The sequence below is a fragment of the Theropithecus gelada genome, chromosome 5 (assembly GCF_003255815.1).
Source record: "Theropithecus gelada isolate Dixy chromosome 5, Tgel_1.0, whole genome shotgun sequence".
Taxonomy (NCBI): Eukaryota; Metazoa; Chordata; class Mammalia; order Primates; family Cercopithecidae; genus Theropithecus; species Theropithecus gelada.
Window position 1 is genome coordinate 87,188,657 of NC_037672.1, and position 19,806 is coordinate 87,208,462.

Consider the following 19,806-nt stretch of genomic DNA (forward strand, 5'->3'; position numbering starts at 1 on the left):
ATAAAGGCAAAAAGACTTGGGTGTGTTCTGTCCATTAGAATAGTGTCTGGTACACACTCGCCACTCCCTGTGTATCTACTGAATTAATGCCTGTAACTACGGGGCTTGCTTCCGCTGTGGTCATTCCTCCCAGGGGCTCCTTAGTATTCCCCAAAACACTCTCCTAAAATCCAGCTGAAAACAGCAATCTGATGTAACCCCTTCCAACTTGTTGTGATAAAGAGGCTTATTCCATGAAAAATAAAATTTCCGCGATCATACTGACTATTCAATTGTGACGTTAACCTGGGCTTTTAAAGCCTGAGCATAAAATAGCAATTGATGGATGAAAACAGCTATAGTGACCCCATTTTCGTCTTCAGGTAACGCAAAAGGACAATTTAAGGCTTAAGTGTGGATGGTGAGGGGCAAGCAGCACAGTGCCAGATGTTCTCTGTTCAGGGGCTGGGCACCTAATCAAGAAGAAACCCTTTTTAAAAGCCGTCGCTTGCAAACGCCATATGTATGTTGTAATTGTGCGATCATTACTTTTTGGTAACTTGGCAATTAACTACTGAGGTAATTTTTTCATGATAACTACAGTCACATTTCCCACACACATTACCTCCTGTGTATAGAATGGAAATCTAATTACTCTGTCCTGCAAAATTGCTTTATCTACCTGCAGGCTAGAAATTGCATGATAAATCCAGAAAGATAACCACCAAAATAGAGAAGTCATTCAGTAATCATTTTTCAGCAAACAAAATTAATGTCTACCAAGAAAAATACAGCAATTATCCCTTCTAAAAAGCCACATGGCTAGAAAAAAAAAATAATCAAAACAAAGCTTTTTAAAAAAAAAAAAAAAATCAGAAAACATATTTGAAATTCAAGTGAACTACAGTCCTTCCTCTCTGCATTATAAACAGTGCCAAAAAAGTCATCTCACCTCTGCTCAGTTCCTGGACAAAAATACCAATCTATTGTGGGTTCTGGGAATCCTGCTGCCACACATTGGAGCATGCCATTCACGAGCCTGTCGTAAGTCAGGATTTCTGGTTTTGCTGCAGGAAAACAGAAGTGGCCATATGTCAGAGTGCTGAAAAACCTCAGTGACATTCACTTCACTCCCTGTCTAATCCCTACAACCTTCCTGAGGCTGCTGAGGAGGCTGAGGGAGCACGTTCAAAGGGCAGAATCTGAACCAGGGAGTGGAAGGTACAAGGAGGCGGCTGTCGGGGTCCAACCCAGAAAGGCTTTCCCAGCGACAGTGGCCCAGCCCCAGAGCAGATGGCTGAGGCAGAGGTCGCAGGGCCAACTGCAGAGTTTCTGCTTTCAGGGAGTGGGGATCTGAAAGACTGCTTCTAATCAAGACTCCAGGACTCCAAAGTGCTCTATAGGTAAAAATCCACTTTAAAGGATTCCTGCCAATGGGATTTCAAGCAACGGTACCTGCCCTAGGAATTTCAAGTTATTGTGGGAACTGGAATGGATGAAATTAGGAGTTGTTAGAGGAAAAGATAAGCCCCACTCTTTGCTCTTACAAGAATTGTCTCCTTTTCCGGGGTGGAAGGGTGGTGCTGATTAAAAGCTGCATCACTCTATTTACACAGAAGCTAGAACATAAAGAGTAAAACACAATATGGGCTTTACTTCAAATCTTTGTTTCAAATGCAAAATATGAACAGAAAACTAGAAGAGAAAACCAGCCCAAGATTTATGTATTTATGTATATATGAACCTGAATATATATATATATATATATATATATCTGAATATATTCGCTGTAACAGCAGAAATGCTCTAATTTGGTATTTCTATGTAACTACAATAACCAGCTGATACTCAAGACTTTCTAATTTTTGAAGTTATTTACAAAGTGAAAGGAAGATGCACTCGGTGGTTTCGATAGCAATACATCTGAAGGATTCTAACCCTTTGAGAATAAATAAGCTCAACAGAAGCATCAGGATGGCAGGGATGGTGATATGCTCACCCTGTACTTGGAGTACAGCATTGATTGTGCCAAGTCTAAGCACAGAATTACGGGAGCCCCATGCATAGTGGACACATCTGAATACCAGCTCTTACATTTCTCAGGTCTTTGAACTTGAGTAAGTTTCTACATCTCTCTAAATTTTTGTTTTCTTATGTGTAAAATGGGAATAATAACTGTGCCCATCTCATAGGGATATTGAGACAATTAAATGAGATGGCACATAGAGAGAGCTAAGAATGACTTATAGAAATGAAACAGTTATTTATTATTATTATTGCTGGGCACGGTGGCTCAAGCCTACAATCTCAGCACACTTTGGGAGGCTGAGGCAGTGGATTACCTGAGGTCAGCAGTTAGAGACTAGCCTGGGCAACACGGTGAAACTGCATCTCTACTAAAAACACAAAAATTAGCTGGGCATGATGGCATGCGCCTGTAGTCCCAGCTACTCGGTAGGCTGAGGCAGGAGGATGGCTTGAACCTGGGAGGCAGAGGTTGCAGTGACCACCACTGCACTCCAGCCCTGGGTGACAGAGTAGGACTCCATCTCAAAAAGAAAATTTTTTATTACTATTATTCCTGAGTTATTCTTTTATAATCAGAATATCTACCTTTCTTGGATAATTAATTTCACTACAAATGAATTGTATTTGCCACTCTATTCTCCTCAATAATCTAAAAATTCCTTCTTTAAAATAGTCTGATAAGGTATATATTTTAACCCAATGCACAGGGAATTCAACATCAATTATGTTACAACTGATAGGGAAAATAAAAGCAGTGAGAAGGAAAGATTGACAGATCAGAAACTTAGGAAGTTTATTTCCCCAAAGGAAGGTAACACTGATAAATGACATCTTTGTAGAACAACCTCTCAGCATCTCACCTCCCTGGAGGCAAATGAGTAGGCAGAGATCAGAGTATCCACATGCATGACACACCCACCTGTCACTCAACCTGGCCCTGCTGATGAGCAGGCCATTTGGCTAATATACACAAAAGAGAAACTCTCCAAAACAATCTCAAGGTAGGGGCATCCTTGAGAGTTTGGATCCAATGCCAGCTTTCACAAATAGAGCAAGAAGACAAGCCATCGTCTTGCGAAAGCATCCATCTGGCAAGTTTCATTTAATTATCATGGGCAACTGTGTGATCAAGCTGAAAAGTAGGACACAACACAAAAAATCAGCAGACCCTTAGGATAATGCTATTTGCTGGGGACTCTAGGTGCCATACTGTGGGTCTCTCTGGACTCAGTTTATGTGTCACCTCCTTTTCTAAGCAAGCCTAAACTCTCTGATGCCAAGTTGGTCTCTCTCCTTTCCTTATTCCCAAAGCATTTATGAACACCTGATGCTGGTATGCAAGATCTTGGTCTGCCTCCTCCATCAGACTCGATGTTCTCGAGGGCAGAAATGGCATCTTATGGATTGAGTATACTTGTAACTCCTAGCTCAGTGTGACCCACAGCAGGCGCACAGTAAGAGCTGTTGAATAATGAAGACCCCACCCAAAGGAACAAGTCTCTAAGATTCCAAAGGCATTCAATTATAGAATCACAAGAAGAGAACTGTGAGAACAGCCTAATGGTGACTTTTGTAAATACGGCACTATTTCTATTATTTTTGCAATAGAGGGCCATGAGATAAGAAATCCTAGTGGCTGACCACATGAATTCTTTATAACACTGAGATGAATGATGAGTGGGATCAGTCTACACTAAGATGGTAGAGATAACTGAATAGGACTCAAATAGGAGCTAAGTTCACAAACAGATGTACTCATACCTATATTCCCTTAACACTCATACTTCCTAATGCTTATAACACTACATGGTAAATTCTTAGTGGAATTAAATATTAACTCAATTGGCGGAGGAAGGGCTGAAAGCACACTTGAAGATGATGTCAACAATGATTATCTCTGGGTAGTAGGGTTATGAAAAGTTTCTATTTTACTCTTTTATTTCTAATTTTATTTTTCAATGAATGGGTAGCTGAAAGTGAACCTATAAAACATTGTTTAATTAAAAAATTGGAACAGCTCAAAATTACATAATCAATTCCATTTAGCTTTGGTTACAAGTGTGCTCTAACATCCAAGCCTTCTAGCGTGACACCTGGTAGCAGTTATACAACAGCCATGGCTGCCAACGGTGTGGTCTGGCTGGCCTACTTGTTCCCATGTGCCGGTTAATTAAGCAGTTTTGTTAAGTTCCTATCCCAGGTGGGTCATAACCTAAGGCTAATTGAGCAGCTTTTGTCCTGTTGGCCTGAGGTTGGCCAACCAAGCTCACAGGGTCCTCAATCTTCAATATGCCTTAGACTCTCTAAGGGAAGAGGATAAATGCACATTCCTGGGCCACACCTCCAGAGATCTGGTAAGCTGAGGATATGAGCCAGCAATGTACTTTTTTAAAGGGCCTTTAAGGAACCCTTATCAAAGCCAGGACTAGAGTAGGGCAAGAGAAGCACCCAGAGCATAAAAATAAGAAGGGCACTAACCCTAAAAGGCCTACGAGTGGGTACCTGTGCGAGTACCTCCTTACATTTCACACTCTAGGTGCCTTTCTTGCCTCACCTCGGTCCAGCCCTTTCCCTAACATTGGTGCTAAGAGACCTCCTTCTGAAAAGGATGAGACATACTAGTACAGCATGAGCTGTATATGGCAAGTTGCACTATGAAAATATTTAATGCATAAAGAATGAGCCAGGTAGAAATCTAATTCCTAAAAATGAAAATCTCAGCTCATTTGCATTTTGTAAGTGCCTCAATGCACCGTGTTTGGCATTAAATATACATCTTGCTTTTAAAGATACATAACTCTGCAGTTCTCCAGGTTAAATCTGAGCTGTGGCTTCTTAGATATTCTGCAATAAGCAGTATAGCAAATGACACATTCCCTAATTCCTCCCAAGTTGGAGGTTTAGATAAGCCTAAGAGGTATATAAGTTATGCATTTACTGTGGAGATAAAAAAAAAAAAAAAAAATAGCCTTTTTGCCTTTAAAAACATTGTGGACCTGAGTCATTCGGATATCTCCAACAACACCGATCAGCTTGTAGGCAGATTTCAGATGCTTGTAACTCTGCTGAGAATTTATTGCTCTTGCAATTAAAACTCCTACACATCCAGTGATTTACCCCACAGATTTGTGATCTTGGAAAATACTCCTTTTCATCACCATCCAGTCCATGTGGAAAGCAAGAACAAAATGAGTTTTAAGAACACAATACAGATAACAAAGCTGAGGGCTGGTGGCTGAAAGGGAATACACAAGCCAGTGGTAGAAGGGGTCTTCCTTTCTTCATCTAAATGCAGGGAGGCATTTTTTGAGTAGAGTTCTCTCACCCCAGCCACTTTAACCAACTTCCGCTATAAATGAGCATTTGACCACATTTTATAATCAGCAAGACAAAAAACACAAACACTTAAGTATCCAAATAATAAAAGACTAAATGAAGAGGGATCATAAGAATGAATTTCTGTTTTTAAAGTTTGAGGTTTGCTGGTGTTTAATGGCAATGAAGTAGTGCTTTTCCAGAATTTGTCACTATCCCGGTCTTGGGGTCTGTGTAAAACCTACACTTATGCCATAATACCATTATAATAAAGAAATTTAAGTCAGCTAAAATTGGAGTATAAAAATAACTCAACTTTACTTATAAAAGCAATATTACACTTTTTAAAAAATTCCCAGAATAGATATTTTAGACATACACTGTGTCTTATACATTCTTAAAGATATCCAGAAACTGGTATATGGACACTAACAGAAGTTTATTTAACAAACAAAATAAAACTCAATTATGATCTGCTGTACCTATTTAACTTTAACAGTGACTGTCATTTTAAAAAGAAAAAATCATTCTCTTAATGAAGTGATGTTCTCAACTAGGGCTCAGCAAAGTTTTACTCTAAAGGGGTGAGATAAATATTCCAGGTGACTATTTTAGATTTGTGGGTCATCAGGTCTTTCCTGCAACTCAGTTCTGCAGCTGTAGGACAAATGTGCTCATAGACAACATATAATCAAATAGGCATGGCTGTTTTCAATAAAACTTTCCTCGTGGGCACTAACATTTGAGTTGTACTCTCATGTCTCATGAAATCTCCTGATTTTTTTCAACTACTCAAAAATAAATTCAATAACGTTCTTAGTTTGTGAGCCATTCAAAAACAGGTTATAGGCTGGGTACAGTGGCTCACGCCTGTAATCCCAGCACTTTGGGAGGCCAAGGCAGGAGGATCACTTGAAGTCAGGAGTTCAAGACCAGCCTGGCCAACATGGTGAAACCTTGTCTCTACTAAAAATACAAAAACAAGCCAGGCATGGTGGCGGGTGCCTGTAATACCAGCTACTCAGGAGGCTGAGGCAGGAGAACTGCTTGAACCTGGGAAGTGGAGGTTGCAGTGAGCCAAGATTGTGCCACTGTACTTCAGCTCAGGCGACAGAGCAAGACTCTGTCTCAAAAGCAAAAAACAAAACAAACCAAAAACAAGCTACAGGCCAATTTTGGCCAGCAGACTATAGTTCTACCAACCCCTGTTCTAAACAGCAATCAAAAAGATATCCCAATTGCGAGATTATGTTGAAAAATGATGAAACTACTTGGACAGAGATTTCTTCAGCCAGAATCACTGTTCAATTTACAGGAGCACTGTTGCTATATCACCCAGCCGTGGGGAAGAAGCCTGTACACACATCACAATTCCACTCTGCTTGCTGCCGAGCAGTGCAGGCATGGGACAAAGTCTCCTTTTTCCTACTCTGGAAAAGTAGCTAATTCATTTTGCCACATAATTCAAAAGTGTAGAAGACGAGTATTGACAGAATGCCCATGGAAACATTAAGTCCCTATTCTTGGATTAATTTAAATTTCACTACATTACAGGTGACCTTGCATACATCTGTAAATGAAGGAAGCTAATTTGATGTAAAAACAAGTGGCTCAATTGAAAAGAAAATCTTCACAAAGTGGAAGTTCCACGATATAAAAGGGGCCACTCAATGCTTTTAGCAAAGTCTATGTATCCAAGTTTAGAGTCAATTCCAGCAGTTTATATGGCTACATACCTAAACCTGTTTCTCTTGCTTTTCCACCATCAATATAAAAAAATAGCCAAACCACACAAACGGGGGCAACCAAGGGCTATGGATCCAGACAGGTTACCTGGTTTTCTTACAGGTTCAGTGTTTACATCAAGGCCCCTAAATTAGCAACACATCCACCAGACCAACTTTCTTATGAGATAGGGAGGAACAGTAATGACACCAACCTTTGAGGAGGGGAAGATGTTTAGCTTAGTTCAGAGCTACATCTGCTACATTTTTTCAGAACAGAAGAGAATCAAGTTCTACTTTAAAAGTAGGTTGCCATTATATCTTTTTTTTTTTCCAATTTAAACATCTATAACAATTCTTGCCTCCACAGAGATCCTCTTTATAAGGAGAAAGAGATATTAGAGTGTCACATCAAAAACAACATTCATAATTCCCAAGCAATTTGAGAACAAAATCTCATTTCAAGTTCAGGAAGAGAAAATAAAAACAGAGTTCAAACACTGTCAGATATCTCAAATGAACACACATTATCTATAAAAAGATTAATGTGAAAAGACAAGCAATGATTTTTACATAGATTAGTTACCACACTAAGAAGATCTGAAAATTATTCCTTAATTTAAAACTATCCTGAAAGATAGCACAGTATATCTACCATATCATATATTGAAGACACAGAGCATGAAAAATAACGACAGATGATAACCTTATTAACTTCTAGCCACTTAAGCAAGGTCACTCGTTCGAGATTAAACAAGATAATTATAAACTTTAAATAATCATCTGACGGGTTTCTTTTAAAATTCAGTCACATCATTTCAAAGTCCCACCTCACTCCCGGATGTCTCAAAATTGCATCACGCATGGGCTAGAGAAATTATAAAAGATCCATACACTGAGATGCCAAAATGATGTTATAGAAAGACATTCACAATGCTTTTGTTGTGCAGCGCCAAAAATCTAGGTTATAAAGCAATATGATCTCATTTTTATTAAAAAAATGGTCTGGAGGAATATATTATAAATAATATTAGTAATGGTAATCCATAAAAAGTAAAGAAACATAAAAAGTAAAAATAAACTTAAAATGATTTTTATTTTTACTTATTTACATTTTCTAATTGTTCTACCCTTCACATAATGCTTTTGTAATAAGAAAAAATTGTTTTAATTTAAAAACATATGCAGTATACAAATGTTCACACAAACCAAGCTATGTTCCAGTTACCGTTGCAGCCTTAGAGCAAACTCTCAAAAGCAAGTAAATAAATCAGAAAGGAGTCCTATTCAGCACTTTATTTAATGTTTAAAAATTCTAATTATTTAATATAAGAGGAAGTCACTCTAATAGAATCCACCTAATGGGGGAAAACACTGAAAAGCAAAGACTTTCAAGCAAAAATCAACAGCAAGTCTTCAAATTTGTGGCCTCTAACACAAGTATGGTTTGGACACGCATGTTTTTGAAAGGTCCTACCATTTTTTAAAAAAAATGGAAATAAAAAGCTAATAGGTTAAGTGGTGGGAAGACATTTCCATCTTCCAAAAAAGTTGAAGTTCTAGTAACTTCGCTCTTTTTTGTGAGGATCTTCCTGAACAGCACAGTGGCCTTAAGGACCAAATCTGAGCAGTCCTTGCAGGCAAGACTGCCATTATTATTTTACTCTGGATAAGAGTACTTGGAGATTCCAGTCAGGTGGGTGACCCGGAGAGCTGGCAAACAGGTGAAGTCATCTATATGGCTGGCTTCCCAGGTCTGTGATACAGTTTGAATATTTGTCTCCTTCAAATCTCATGTTTAAAAACTGATCCTGAATACTGGAGGTGGGGCCTGATGGGAGTTGTCTGTGTCATGGGGACAGATCTTTCTTTCATGATTAGCTTGGTGCTGTCCTAGAGGGAATGAGTGACTTATCGCACTATTAGTTCCCTAGAGATCTGAGTTTTAAAAACAACCTGGCACCCTTCTTCTCCTCTCTCTCTCTCTCGCCATGTGATGCCTGTTCCCCTTCCCCTTCCACCACGAGTGGAAGCTTCTTGAAGCCCTCACCAGAAGCAGATGTTTCTTACAGCCTGCAGAACTCTGAGCCAAATAAACCGCTTCTCTTTATAAATCACCCAGCCTCAGGTTTTTGTTTTGTTTTGTTTTGTTTTTTAACAGCAACACAAATGCACTGACAGTAGTCTACCTGTGATCACTTCTGGTAGGCTGGCCAAAAGCTAGTTGGCTATGTGCTTTATCTGCAGGAGTTTCTCACTAGAATTGGTTTAGCCATCCATAACTGGATTTAACTATATCCAAAAATACTAAAAGGCAGCCCAGACTTTGCAAACATGGTCAAAGGGGATCTTTCTCATCAAGAGGCCTTATTCTGGGTGATTTATTGCTTTGGCTGATTTTGGTATACTGTATGACCTATAAATAATTGCTAACAACAGATAGGATGTTAATTATATGATGCAGTGATTCAGAAATAATACATTATTTAACATTTCCTTAAATTGTTTCTCAACTCCCTGTTAATACCCTTCCATAAATTCAGTGAAATTGGTGACTTCTGAGTTAATTTGGTGCACTTCAGCAGCCATTTGGGTTTCAATCTAGCTCAACATTAAATGCATCCTATGTAAGGCTAATGATCAAAGGGAGCCCTTCAGTTCTCAATGTCTGCCTCCCCGTCACTACCACGTGAGGATCACAGTACTCCCACTGCACTGGCTGAAATCGTCATTAAAGGATAAGCCTTTAAGATGGGAAAGAGATCTACTTATGATCCCTAAATACCATTTGCCACATATTTTAAATGCATAATACCGCCCTGGAAATGCTACCAAATCATGTTTTGAACTATCCACTTTAAGGTTACAGGATCTTCTTAAAATCATTCCAAAGGTTTGAAAAACAACTGGCTTATCATATCAGTCATAATTTATTTCTACAATTATGTAAATTACTTCGGGATTCACATGGGTATTTAAAATTAAAGCCAAAATAAACCTACAAAATATTTACTTTACTGATTATCCTTTCAGTCCACTACAAAGTTTGTTATTTATTCAAGAAATACGAGATGGAGTGGGAAAACAGGCCAAATGGATATATTAGGATTAAAGTGCATATTTGGCCTTTTATTTGTCCTGGATCTGGCAAAAAACCTCATTGTGTGACATTTAATATAACCAAAGAGGCCATCAGTTCCTAAATAAGTAGCATAAGCTACCCATAGCATCTTGGCAATGTCATTTTTTCTAGTATTTCCAATAATTTTGGAAAGGGTAATGCCTATTAAGAAAGCACTTTGAGGTAAGGTTTCAAAACTCTACTTTTTTCCTGATTTTCACTTCCAAGAAAAACAAGTCACCGTTTTCACTGAAGGATATCAAACATTTCATATCTAAGAACTTGATTTCTATACACATCTTGGATAAGCAATTCCAAAAGTAATTAGAGTAATGCAAATTCAATGCAGATATAATCACTAATTTTTGGTTTTGCTTTGTTTTTTAATGAAAATTCCTATCAGTTTCCACTAGAAGTTCTCAAAAATGGCAACCATGTTATAGCTCTTGGCCATTATAAACCACCTTAAATGTCACTGAGTCAGTTCAACATGTCCATGTAAATCATGGCTTGATTAGAGAGGTTAGAAAGAGTATTAGAACATTTAAGCTTAACATGTTGTTATATACTGGTTTTCTTAACATAAATTGTCAGAGCACAATATTTTTTTAAAGTCTACCATATAAGCAATTAAAACATGCCCCTTCCCCACATTCAATATACTGAAATTTTCATGTGGAATTTTCAAAACAAATAGATTTTTCAACCGCCAAACATTTAACCAGGACAAATCAAGGATTTCACTAGCATTTCTTGCAGATGAATCTATTAAGCAATTATGCATTAGTGTCACAGAGTAAAAGTAGGCTGAATTTCGGCACTAACACTATGCATTCATTATTCTGATTTTTATCAATTCTGATTTTTGCAGAACACAATCCCTTTTGTCCTTGAGGCTGAGCTTATTTACAAAATAAACCATACAGTACACCTACATATGTAACTGGCTCAGCTAACATGATGTCAAAAAGGCCACAACTATCCTAAGTTTAAAACTGTAAAATTATTTTAGCTTTTGATTTTAAAATTTAACATGAAAAAAATCCTACCTCAAGAGCTAAGGGATGAGGATGCAAAATCATGAGAATGATAGAATGAACTCTGGGGACCTGGGAAGAAGGGTGGAAGGAGGGTGAGGGATAAAAGACTATACATGGGTACAGTGTACACTGCTTGGTGATAGATGCACCAAAATCTCACAAATCACCATGAAAGAACTTATCTATGTAACTAAAACCCACCTGTTCCCCAAAAACTATTGAAATAAAATTTAAAAGAATACCACCACATAATAATGTTAACTAAAATTTTTTTCAATTAAAAAATCAACAAACAAATCAGCTAACCATATCTGTAAAGAGCAACTGCGACATACCTCAGAGACAGTTTAAAGCTCAAACGTAAATGCTACTACCTCTGTCCAAACGTTTGGCAATCAAGAAATCCAACGTGTTAAGTAAGTGAAATAAATGCCTTTGTCAGTTTGCTATTTGTAACAAACTGACATCAAGGAAGAGACTTTCTGAAGAGCTTAACTTGAGGTCAGGACCAACATGATCCTCATCTGTATATCCAGTGAAATACGGTGGGACCTCAGGAAGTGCTGGGTGGGTATGAAGAGAACCACACTCCAGAATGCAGAAAAGGCCTCCTACCTACAGGGAATCCAAGAAGATATCCTTTTGGAAGGTTAACAACATATCCTATCTAGTTTCAAATAGGCATGGGTTCACCAGCAGCACTGATTAAAACTGAGACTGCGGGAATGGCAAATTAGCCTGGTAAGTAAAATGGTAGCAATTTTATCCCTGCCACAGAAAAGTCAGAAACACCTTCCTGAGGTCAGTATCTCATGACCAACTGGCAGACCACACACTGGCAAATGGAAGCATGAAAAAGGAGGAAAAGAGACACATCTAAACGCCCCTTTGGACTTAAAGCCAGGGAAACAGTGATAACACAAAGCACCTTGCTTTATAAAATTCCCAACCACTGAGCTCTCAAAGTGAGGTCTGTGGAGTGGGCCCCACCCACGGTCTGCTGTTGCTGGTGCATAGGAGATAAATAAGAAACTCAGAAGAAGCCCTGAGGAGGAACAATTTGACAGAGAGTAATTTTTATATCTATTGAATCTAAAACATAGAAAAACCCGAGCCTGTATTTTGTATATCGCTGTTCTTTTTCATTTCACTTTTCTAGTAATTGGTTTTTACTATATTTTACAAGAAGTATTGATCCACAATGAATTGGGAATCTTAGAAAAGAAAGCCTTTTACCATAGAAAGGTTGAGATGCATCACACAAGAGCAGCCACAATAAAATTCTGTATGAATATGCATATTATGCTTGCAAGGATATGAATTTACCTCCAGTCATCTCTTAAACGAGATGAACATTAAGACTTTTCAGAAGCAAGTAATTTTGTCCATGGGTAATATACTAAGCTCTGTATACTATAACTTTTTTTTTGAGACGGACTCTCATTCTGTCGCCCAGGCTGGAGTGCAATGGTGCGATCTCAGCTCACTGCAACCTCTGTCTCCAGGGTTCAAGTGATTCTCCTGCCTCAGCCTCCCAAGTAGCTGGGATCACATGCACTCATCACCACACCCAGCTAAATTTTTGTATTTTTAGTAGAGAAGGGGTTTCACCATGTTGGCCAGGCTGGTCTCGAACTCCCAACCTCAGGTTATCCACCTGTTTCGGCCTCCCAAAGTGCTGGGATTACAGGTGCGAGCCACCACGTCCAGCCTCTATATACTATTACTTTCTGATTCACATTGAAATTAATCTAGAGATACTTGAATTGAGGGCCAGTGAAATGCTATGTAATCAAAACTGTTTGCTGGAACTCAGATAATAATTAATGTTTCCCTTGAAAAGGGAGAACTGTGTGATCAAATAAGTTTGGGATATATACTTCCTATCCCATGGCCCCCTCCGGCAAAGTCACATCAGCACATTAGGATTCTGGGAAGGCCAGTAATAAAGATATGTGTTTAATTACATGAATGTGACCTTCTTCATCTAAACTCGTATGAATGTCTTATTCAGAAAACACAATTTTTGAAATGCTCATATAGTCAAAAGACTCTGGATTAGCAATCAAAATCTGTCCAGTTATTTCTTTTCTTCATTTATAAATGGTTCACACCACCCACCCTACCATCTTTCCTGAGCTGTAGCATCAAATAAGACAATTATGTAAAATGACTTCATACAGGTTGAGCATTGTGGCTCACTCCCATAATCCCAGTGCTTTGGGAGGACAAGGCAGAAGGATTGCTTTAGTCCAGGAGGACAAGACCAGTCTAGGCAACAAAGCAAGATCCCCGTCTCTAAAAAACATTTAAAAATTAGCTGTGTGTGGTGGTGCATGCCTGTACTCCCAGCTATTTGGTAGGCTGAAGCAGGAGGATCTCTTGAGCCCAGGAGTACAAGGATATAGTGAGCTATGATCACTCCACCCTGGGTGACAGAGACAGACGCTGGCTCAACATGTTTGTCAACATGTTTGAAAACAAAAACATGTTTGTCTCAAAATCAAACAAACAAAACATCTAGCTGGGAGCGGTGGCTCATGCCTATAATCCCAGCACTTTGGGAGGCCGAAGCAAGTGATCACTTGTGGTCAGGAGTTCAAGACCATCCTGGCCAACATGGTGAAACCCCATCTCTATTAAAAATACAGAAATCAGCTGGGTGTGGTGGCATGCCTATACTCCCAGCTACTCAGGAAGCTGCGGCAGGAGAATCACTTGAACCTGGGAGGTGGAGGTTGCAGTGAGCCGAGATCATGTCACTGCACTCCAGCTGGGGAGACAGAGCAAGAGACTCTGTCTCAAAAACAAAAAAAAACCAAAACCACAACACTTTGTACAGAAAGTAAGCTCCTTTAAGACAAGGAATTGGCCCCAGTCCTTTGTTCCCACAACTCCCTATAGCCCAACACACATAAAGTGCCCAGCTCCTAAGCTCTTCTCTATGAAATATTCCAGGTGTCTCCTCATCCTCCACACACCCAGGAAAACCAATTCTGAGAGTCATTTGTTGGGCCACTCCTTGGAATTCCTAGTCTTTGGGGGCCTCCCCTGCCCTAGCAGGTATGGTGTGGCAGGCACATTCCTTGGAAATGCACACAGGGCCCAGAGTGGAGCCAGGAAGAAGCCCTGCACTTGGCAAATGCTCTAGCTCATGATTGGGCTCCCTTGGCCTCAACTTCAGAGCAGACATTTCTCTAAGAAGTGGTGGGCTGTAGGAGTGGGGTGGGTGGGACCCCACAGATGCCCATGGCCATGCCCATCTCCCATCTTAAACCATCTGCTACCTTCTCCCACATACCACATGGTACTCAGTAGTGAGCCATGGGCCTGTCAATATTGCATTTGTCTCAGTGGAAGAGCAATCTAAACACAAATAACATCACAGCCTCAAAAGAGATGGCACTGTAACAAAGAAATCATGTCAGGGCTCGATAGCATCTCTTTCCTGATACAGTAATTCAGCTCCTATTCAACCACTATCCCCCCATTCCAACAATCAATAATAATACATTTTCCCTCAAACAACTGTTATGGTCAACTTCTATGGCTCCTTTGTTTACTTCAAAGGCAGCACACAGAATTTGAGCAACTTCTACAAGGTCCTGTGGTCAGTGAAATGTAGGACAAGGAACTGGTTTTTTGACACACTCTAACCACCAAACCACAAAGTCTCTGTGAAGGTCAAGATTATCATGAAACGTTATTTACATAGAACCCAAGTTGAGTCCTTGCAGCTGTTACAAACACGAGCCACAATTTTAAAAGAATAAAGAATTAAAAGATAAGGAGCCCTTCATGTTACTTACTATTCACATAAACATTAAATGCTATGGAAGCATTGACATCAGAATTGGACACTAGGAATGTGTAAGTGCCTCCTTCAGTTCCTTTTAATCTGGTTAGATGAAGTTCACTTACGTATCTACAAAGAAAAGACAATTAATCAATCACCTGTGGATAGTCTGCCTTGGAAGGCATGTCTTTTTCAGTTTCTACCTGGAAATCTATGCCTGTTTGAGGAAAAATACAACTCATTTAATTCAGTAAATATTAGCAAAATCCACATTAACAGATACACACACACGCACACACATATTCCATCTGGGACAAACGCCTGTTGTGAGAGAACACAGAGTGAGGAAAGTTAAGCACAAAGGCAACCTGACAGAGGCTGCAGTCTCTCCACTGGCCCACCACCTCCCCCTTCCCCCACCACTCCGGGCTGTCCCCATACCACTTCCTCCCCTGCCCATGGTGCTGCAGGAGGCTGCTCCCCAGTGTCCTGAACTTGCCTGCTCTGCACGCACATGCTCACTGCCCTCATACAGACACTCTGGGCCCTCAGCGAGGTCCACGCTGCTCACCTTCCTTCTTGCAACACCCCCATCTCCTGGTTTTCCTCCACCCCGGAGATTCTCAGTGCTCCTGGTAGTATTTGCTGCTCAAGCTTCTGACTTCTTGCAAGGCTGCCATACAGGGCTGTGTACACTGAGCACCCTACCATCCTGCCAGGGTTACTGGCAGGGGCTCTGATGTACATGTGTCACCCTGGGCAGCCCATGACACACACGATCCACATGGGCCACAACACCAACTTGCCATAGGCGGTGTTCCGATTCTCACACTGTGCGAGCTCCCTGGGCAGCCCACTCTCTCACACTGAGCTGCTCGCTGCTGGCCCACAGGCTTCACATCTTTACCTCCAGTGCGGGGTTCTCTGTACCATGTCTCCTCTACAGAGCTACTTTCACGGCCCCAAACCCTTGACTGCAGCTTTCTCCCAAGGATTGCCCTTGCGCGGTCCTTGGAAGAAGCTGACTGTACAGCCAGGTCTACAGCCAGTAAGTGACTGACAGCCAGAGAGGTGCAAAAGCCCCGCTCAGCTCCTGGATAAGACTGAGGTTTGGGGTCATCTGAGCCACATCCTTATTTGCCTCCCTTCCCCCCCACCCCTCCTCCCCTACTCCCTGGTCAGTCTCTCTCTCCCTGCATAAGTCACTTGTCTCAGAATCCCTGTCTCAGGCTCTGCTTCTAGGGCGTTTGACCTAATATACTTCCTACATGAACAATCCCACTCAAGATCCCACTATCAATCTGAAATCCAACAAACCGCAAACTGAAGTCACTGTCTTTCCTCAGAAATTTGCCCCTCTGCCTCCTCCTCCTCTCCTTGAATGGGATGGTCTCTCACCACCCAACCTAAAGCCATCTTCAACTCCTCCCTGCCTCTCCTGCCCTCTCAATCACCCGGAGACCTCCCAAATCTATCCTCTTCCCTCCAACCTTTAGCCCTTGGCCCGGGACGCTATCATCTCTCACCCATATTTTTCCAACAGTCAACAGTCCTGACTGGAAAAAGAGAGCAAAACCCTATCCAGGTACTTAGCCCTTATTAGCCATTCCGTCTTGGTCAAATTACCTCACCCCTCTGTACCTCTGTCTCCTCTTCTATAAAAATGGTGGGAAATAAGAATGCCTACTCACAATGTCTGTGAGGCTTCAGGTCAGTGGGTGAATATATGTAAAGTACTTAGAACCATGCTTCAGAAAAAAGCACTTATGTCTTACCTGAAGTATTACTATTGCTACTATTTTTACTATAATGTTTTGAGGATCAAATGAGAGGTCTAATGTAAAAGAACACGGGTTCATTGCCTGAAGCGAAGCTATTTGGCTCTTAGTTTTCTTAGAGCTTTAAGAAACAATTATAAGTATTAACTTCCCTTTTTCTCTGAAGAGACTTGCTGTATCCCGAGTACATGCCAGTTACTGCTTTGAGCTAAGCTCAGATCTCTAGAAAACTGTCTTCCATTTTACAAGTGAGAAAACTGAGGCCCACAGGTGTGTGTGTGTGTGCACACATGTGTATGCTCTAAACACACAACAAAATGGAATACTAGGATGAGGACACAGGAAGCAGCCCCAGAATTTCTTCTTTACCAGGTATCTTCTTGTGGATTTACGGGTTACAGAAATAATCTGATAAGCCCAGTGGAAAAGGGGGTAATGTGTAATCCCCTAGGGCAAGGTCTGTTTCTTACCTGATATTACTTTCATTCTCAGACTTGGGATAATCTTCCCATTTATCAGTGAAGGTTCTGTTCATATAGATCCACTGCTGGTGTTCAGGTTTGGGGAATGCCTCATATTCAACAATCAAATCTACATTTTCTCCATCGTTTACAAATAGTGTAGTGTTTATCATGGGGAAGATATTAATGAATCCTTTATCTAATTAGAATGAAATAAGACAGAAAGAAACCATTACCTACAACTACTGGACAAAAAAACAGAACCTCACCTTGGAATTATAAAGATAATTGATTGATTTCCAGTATTAATTGGCAGTAAGAGCATTTTAACTAGCCGTTTTCCATTTTATTCTGCTCTTGTAGAATCACTGTCACAAGTGAGAAAGGATACACATTTGAAATACTGATTCTCCCATCTCCGTCTCTTAAGCAATCCTCTTAAAGATTGTTACCATCTTAAAAGTCTTCTAAATCTACTAGTCTTGATGTTTATTAGGTTAAAAAATATTTGGAATAAATAGAGAGTTCATACACAGACCCAACATAATTGTATATGTGATAAGGTATCATAAATCAAGGGGAAAAAAGGGACCCCTAATGTTTAATAAAAATGTTCAAAGAATGTTCTTTAGTATTTGAAGAAAAATAACCTTAGGTCTTCTTACCATATATCACAGATAAATCAAAGAGCATTTTAACAATAAAATGATATTTTTAACTAAATAACAGAATTGACTCCTATGAAACTTCTACAGAGGGGGCAGTTTTCTAGGCATTTTAGAAGCAACAGAAGAAAAACATCATAAAAGACAAATTTAAATCTATAAATATTTTTAAATGTCTATATAGTAAAATAATGTAACAGGAAAAAGAGGAGAATAAAATGTAGAAAAAATGTTTAGCTAAACTAGTAATTAAAATAAGACATCACTTTTCACTTATTAAAAATAGCAAAACTAATTTTAACTAAACTCAATAATTTTGCCAGTGTGGTAAAAGTAGCATGCTGAATTACACACTGTAAATTGGCACAATTCTTTTAGGAAGCATTTAGCAATATAGATTTTTTAAAATTATCTATTCCTTGATTAAATCTTGTAATTTCCATATGAGAACTCTTCCTAAAATGAGATAGATAGCTATAGGCCAAAAAAAAAAAAAAAGTGCTATTTACACTATCATACACTATTATAATTTTTAAACTGGCAAAACAGAGAACTAGTTAAATAAGTAATGGAGTCCTTAGAAAAGGTTATATAATAATATTAAAAAGATCTTGAAAAAGAAAGCAATAAAGTAATTGCTAACATTATCTTTGTGGCCACCATTTATGTGCTTACTATGTCCTAAGAACTGCTTTAAGTACTTTAGCATACCTTTTACTTAATAATTGTGACACTTAGTCTTTTGTTTTTTTGTTTTGTTTTGTTTGAAACAGGGTATCCCTCTGTTGCCCAGGCCGGAGCACAGTGGCACAATCACAGCTCACTAAAGCCTCGACCTCCTGAGTTCAAGCAATCCTCCTGCCTCAGCCTCCCAAGTAGCTGCAACTCAGGCATGTGTCACCACGCCTGGCTAATTTTTGTATTTTTGGTAGAAATGGGGTTTGTAACCCATTGAAATTTGGGTTTTGTATTTTTGGTAGAAATCCCATGTTGCCCAGGCTGGTTTCAAACTCCTGGGCTCAAGAGATCTGCCCGCCTCAGCCTCTCAAAGTGCTGGGATTACAGGCAGAGCCCCCAATTCAAAACCAGGTAAAATGTTAACAGCTCTTATCACAAAACCAAAAACAAAGAAAGGGTAACTTTGTGAGATGATGAATATGTTAATTTGCTTCACTACAGTAATCTTTTTACTATCTATATGTACCCCATAACATCATGTTGTGTATCTTAAAAATATATAATTAAAACAATTATTTCTTAAAAAAAGAGTGATCCCAAAGCCTTGTTCTCTTCATCACTCCATGATGGATCCAAATCCTCCTCCTAGCCACTAAAAAATTACTTTTCTCTTTGTCTCCTCCTGTTCCTGTTCCACCCCAACCCATTCTCAAAACAATACAAAACCAGATTCAGGTTTCACAGCCACAAGTCCTTCCAGTCATACAGTGATAATTCTTGGAAAGTGATGAATGGATTTTAAAAATCCGATTACATACAACAATGTTCTCAAAACATCCTTACTAATTGCTTTCTGGAGCTGAAGCTGATATATCAACATGCTCCCTAATCAACTTAGCAAATTAGTGCTTATGGAGTTTAATATTTTAAAAGCATAGCCTTCTATTCAAATTAATAAATGGTTCACAATCATGTTTAGGAACAAAGTAGTACACTTTCTGTGTGCTGACTATAATTGCAAGTAAAGTATCTTTTCCATGTTCAGTCTAGGGAGAAACTGTCCATTATAACATGGGCAGAAATGCCAAAATTTTACGAGATTATTGTGGGATAATCATAAAGCTTTAATACTGCCACATAAATTATTGAAGAAATTTGGTGAGGCGAGGAAAGAGATGAAAACAAATACTGCATCACTTTATTATTGTTTTTGATAAAGAA

At 39.5% G+C, this 19,806-nt stretch overlaps 1 protein-coding gene across 4 annotated transcripts in view; it reads right to left on the reverse strand.

Annotated features, from left to right (window-relative positions):
* The window catches only part of KIT (KIT proto-oncogene receptor tyrosine kinase), an 83,365-nt gene that overhangs the window by 16,085 nt on the left and 47,474 nt on the right, over window positions 1–19,806 (reverse strand). For all 4 annotated transcript variants that reach the window (XM_025385348.1, XM_025385346.1, XM_025385349.1 and 1 more), the window contains exons 6-8: window positions 17,252–17,441; window positions 15,017–15,132; window positions 932–1,046 (exon numbers count right to left, since the gene is read on the reverse strand). In XM_025385348.1, the coding sequence (XP_025241133.1) occupies window positions 932–1,046; window positions 15,017–15,132; window positions 17,252–17,441 (421 nt within the window). The remainder of the gene's footprint in view (window positions 1–931; window positions 1,047–15,016; window positions 15,133–17,251; window positions 17,442–19,806) is intronic.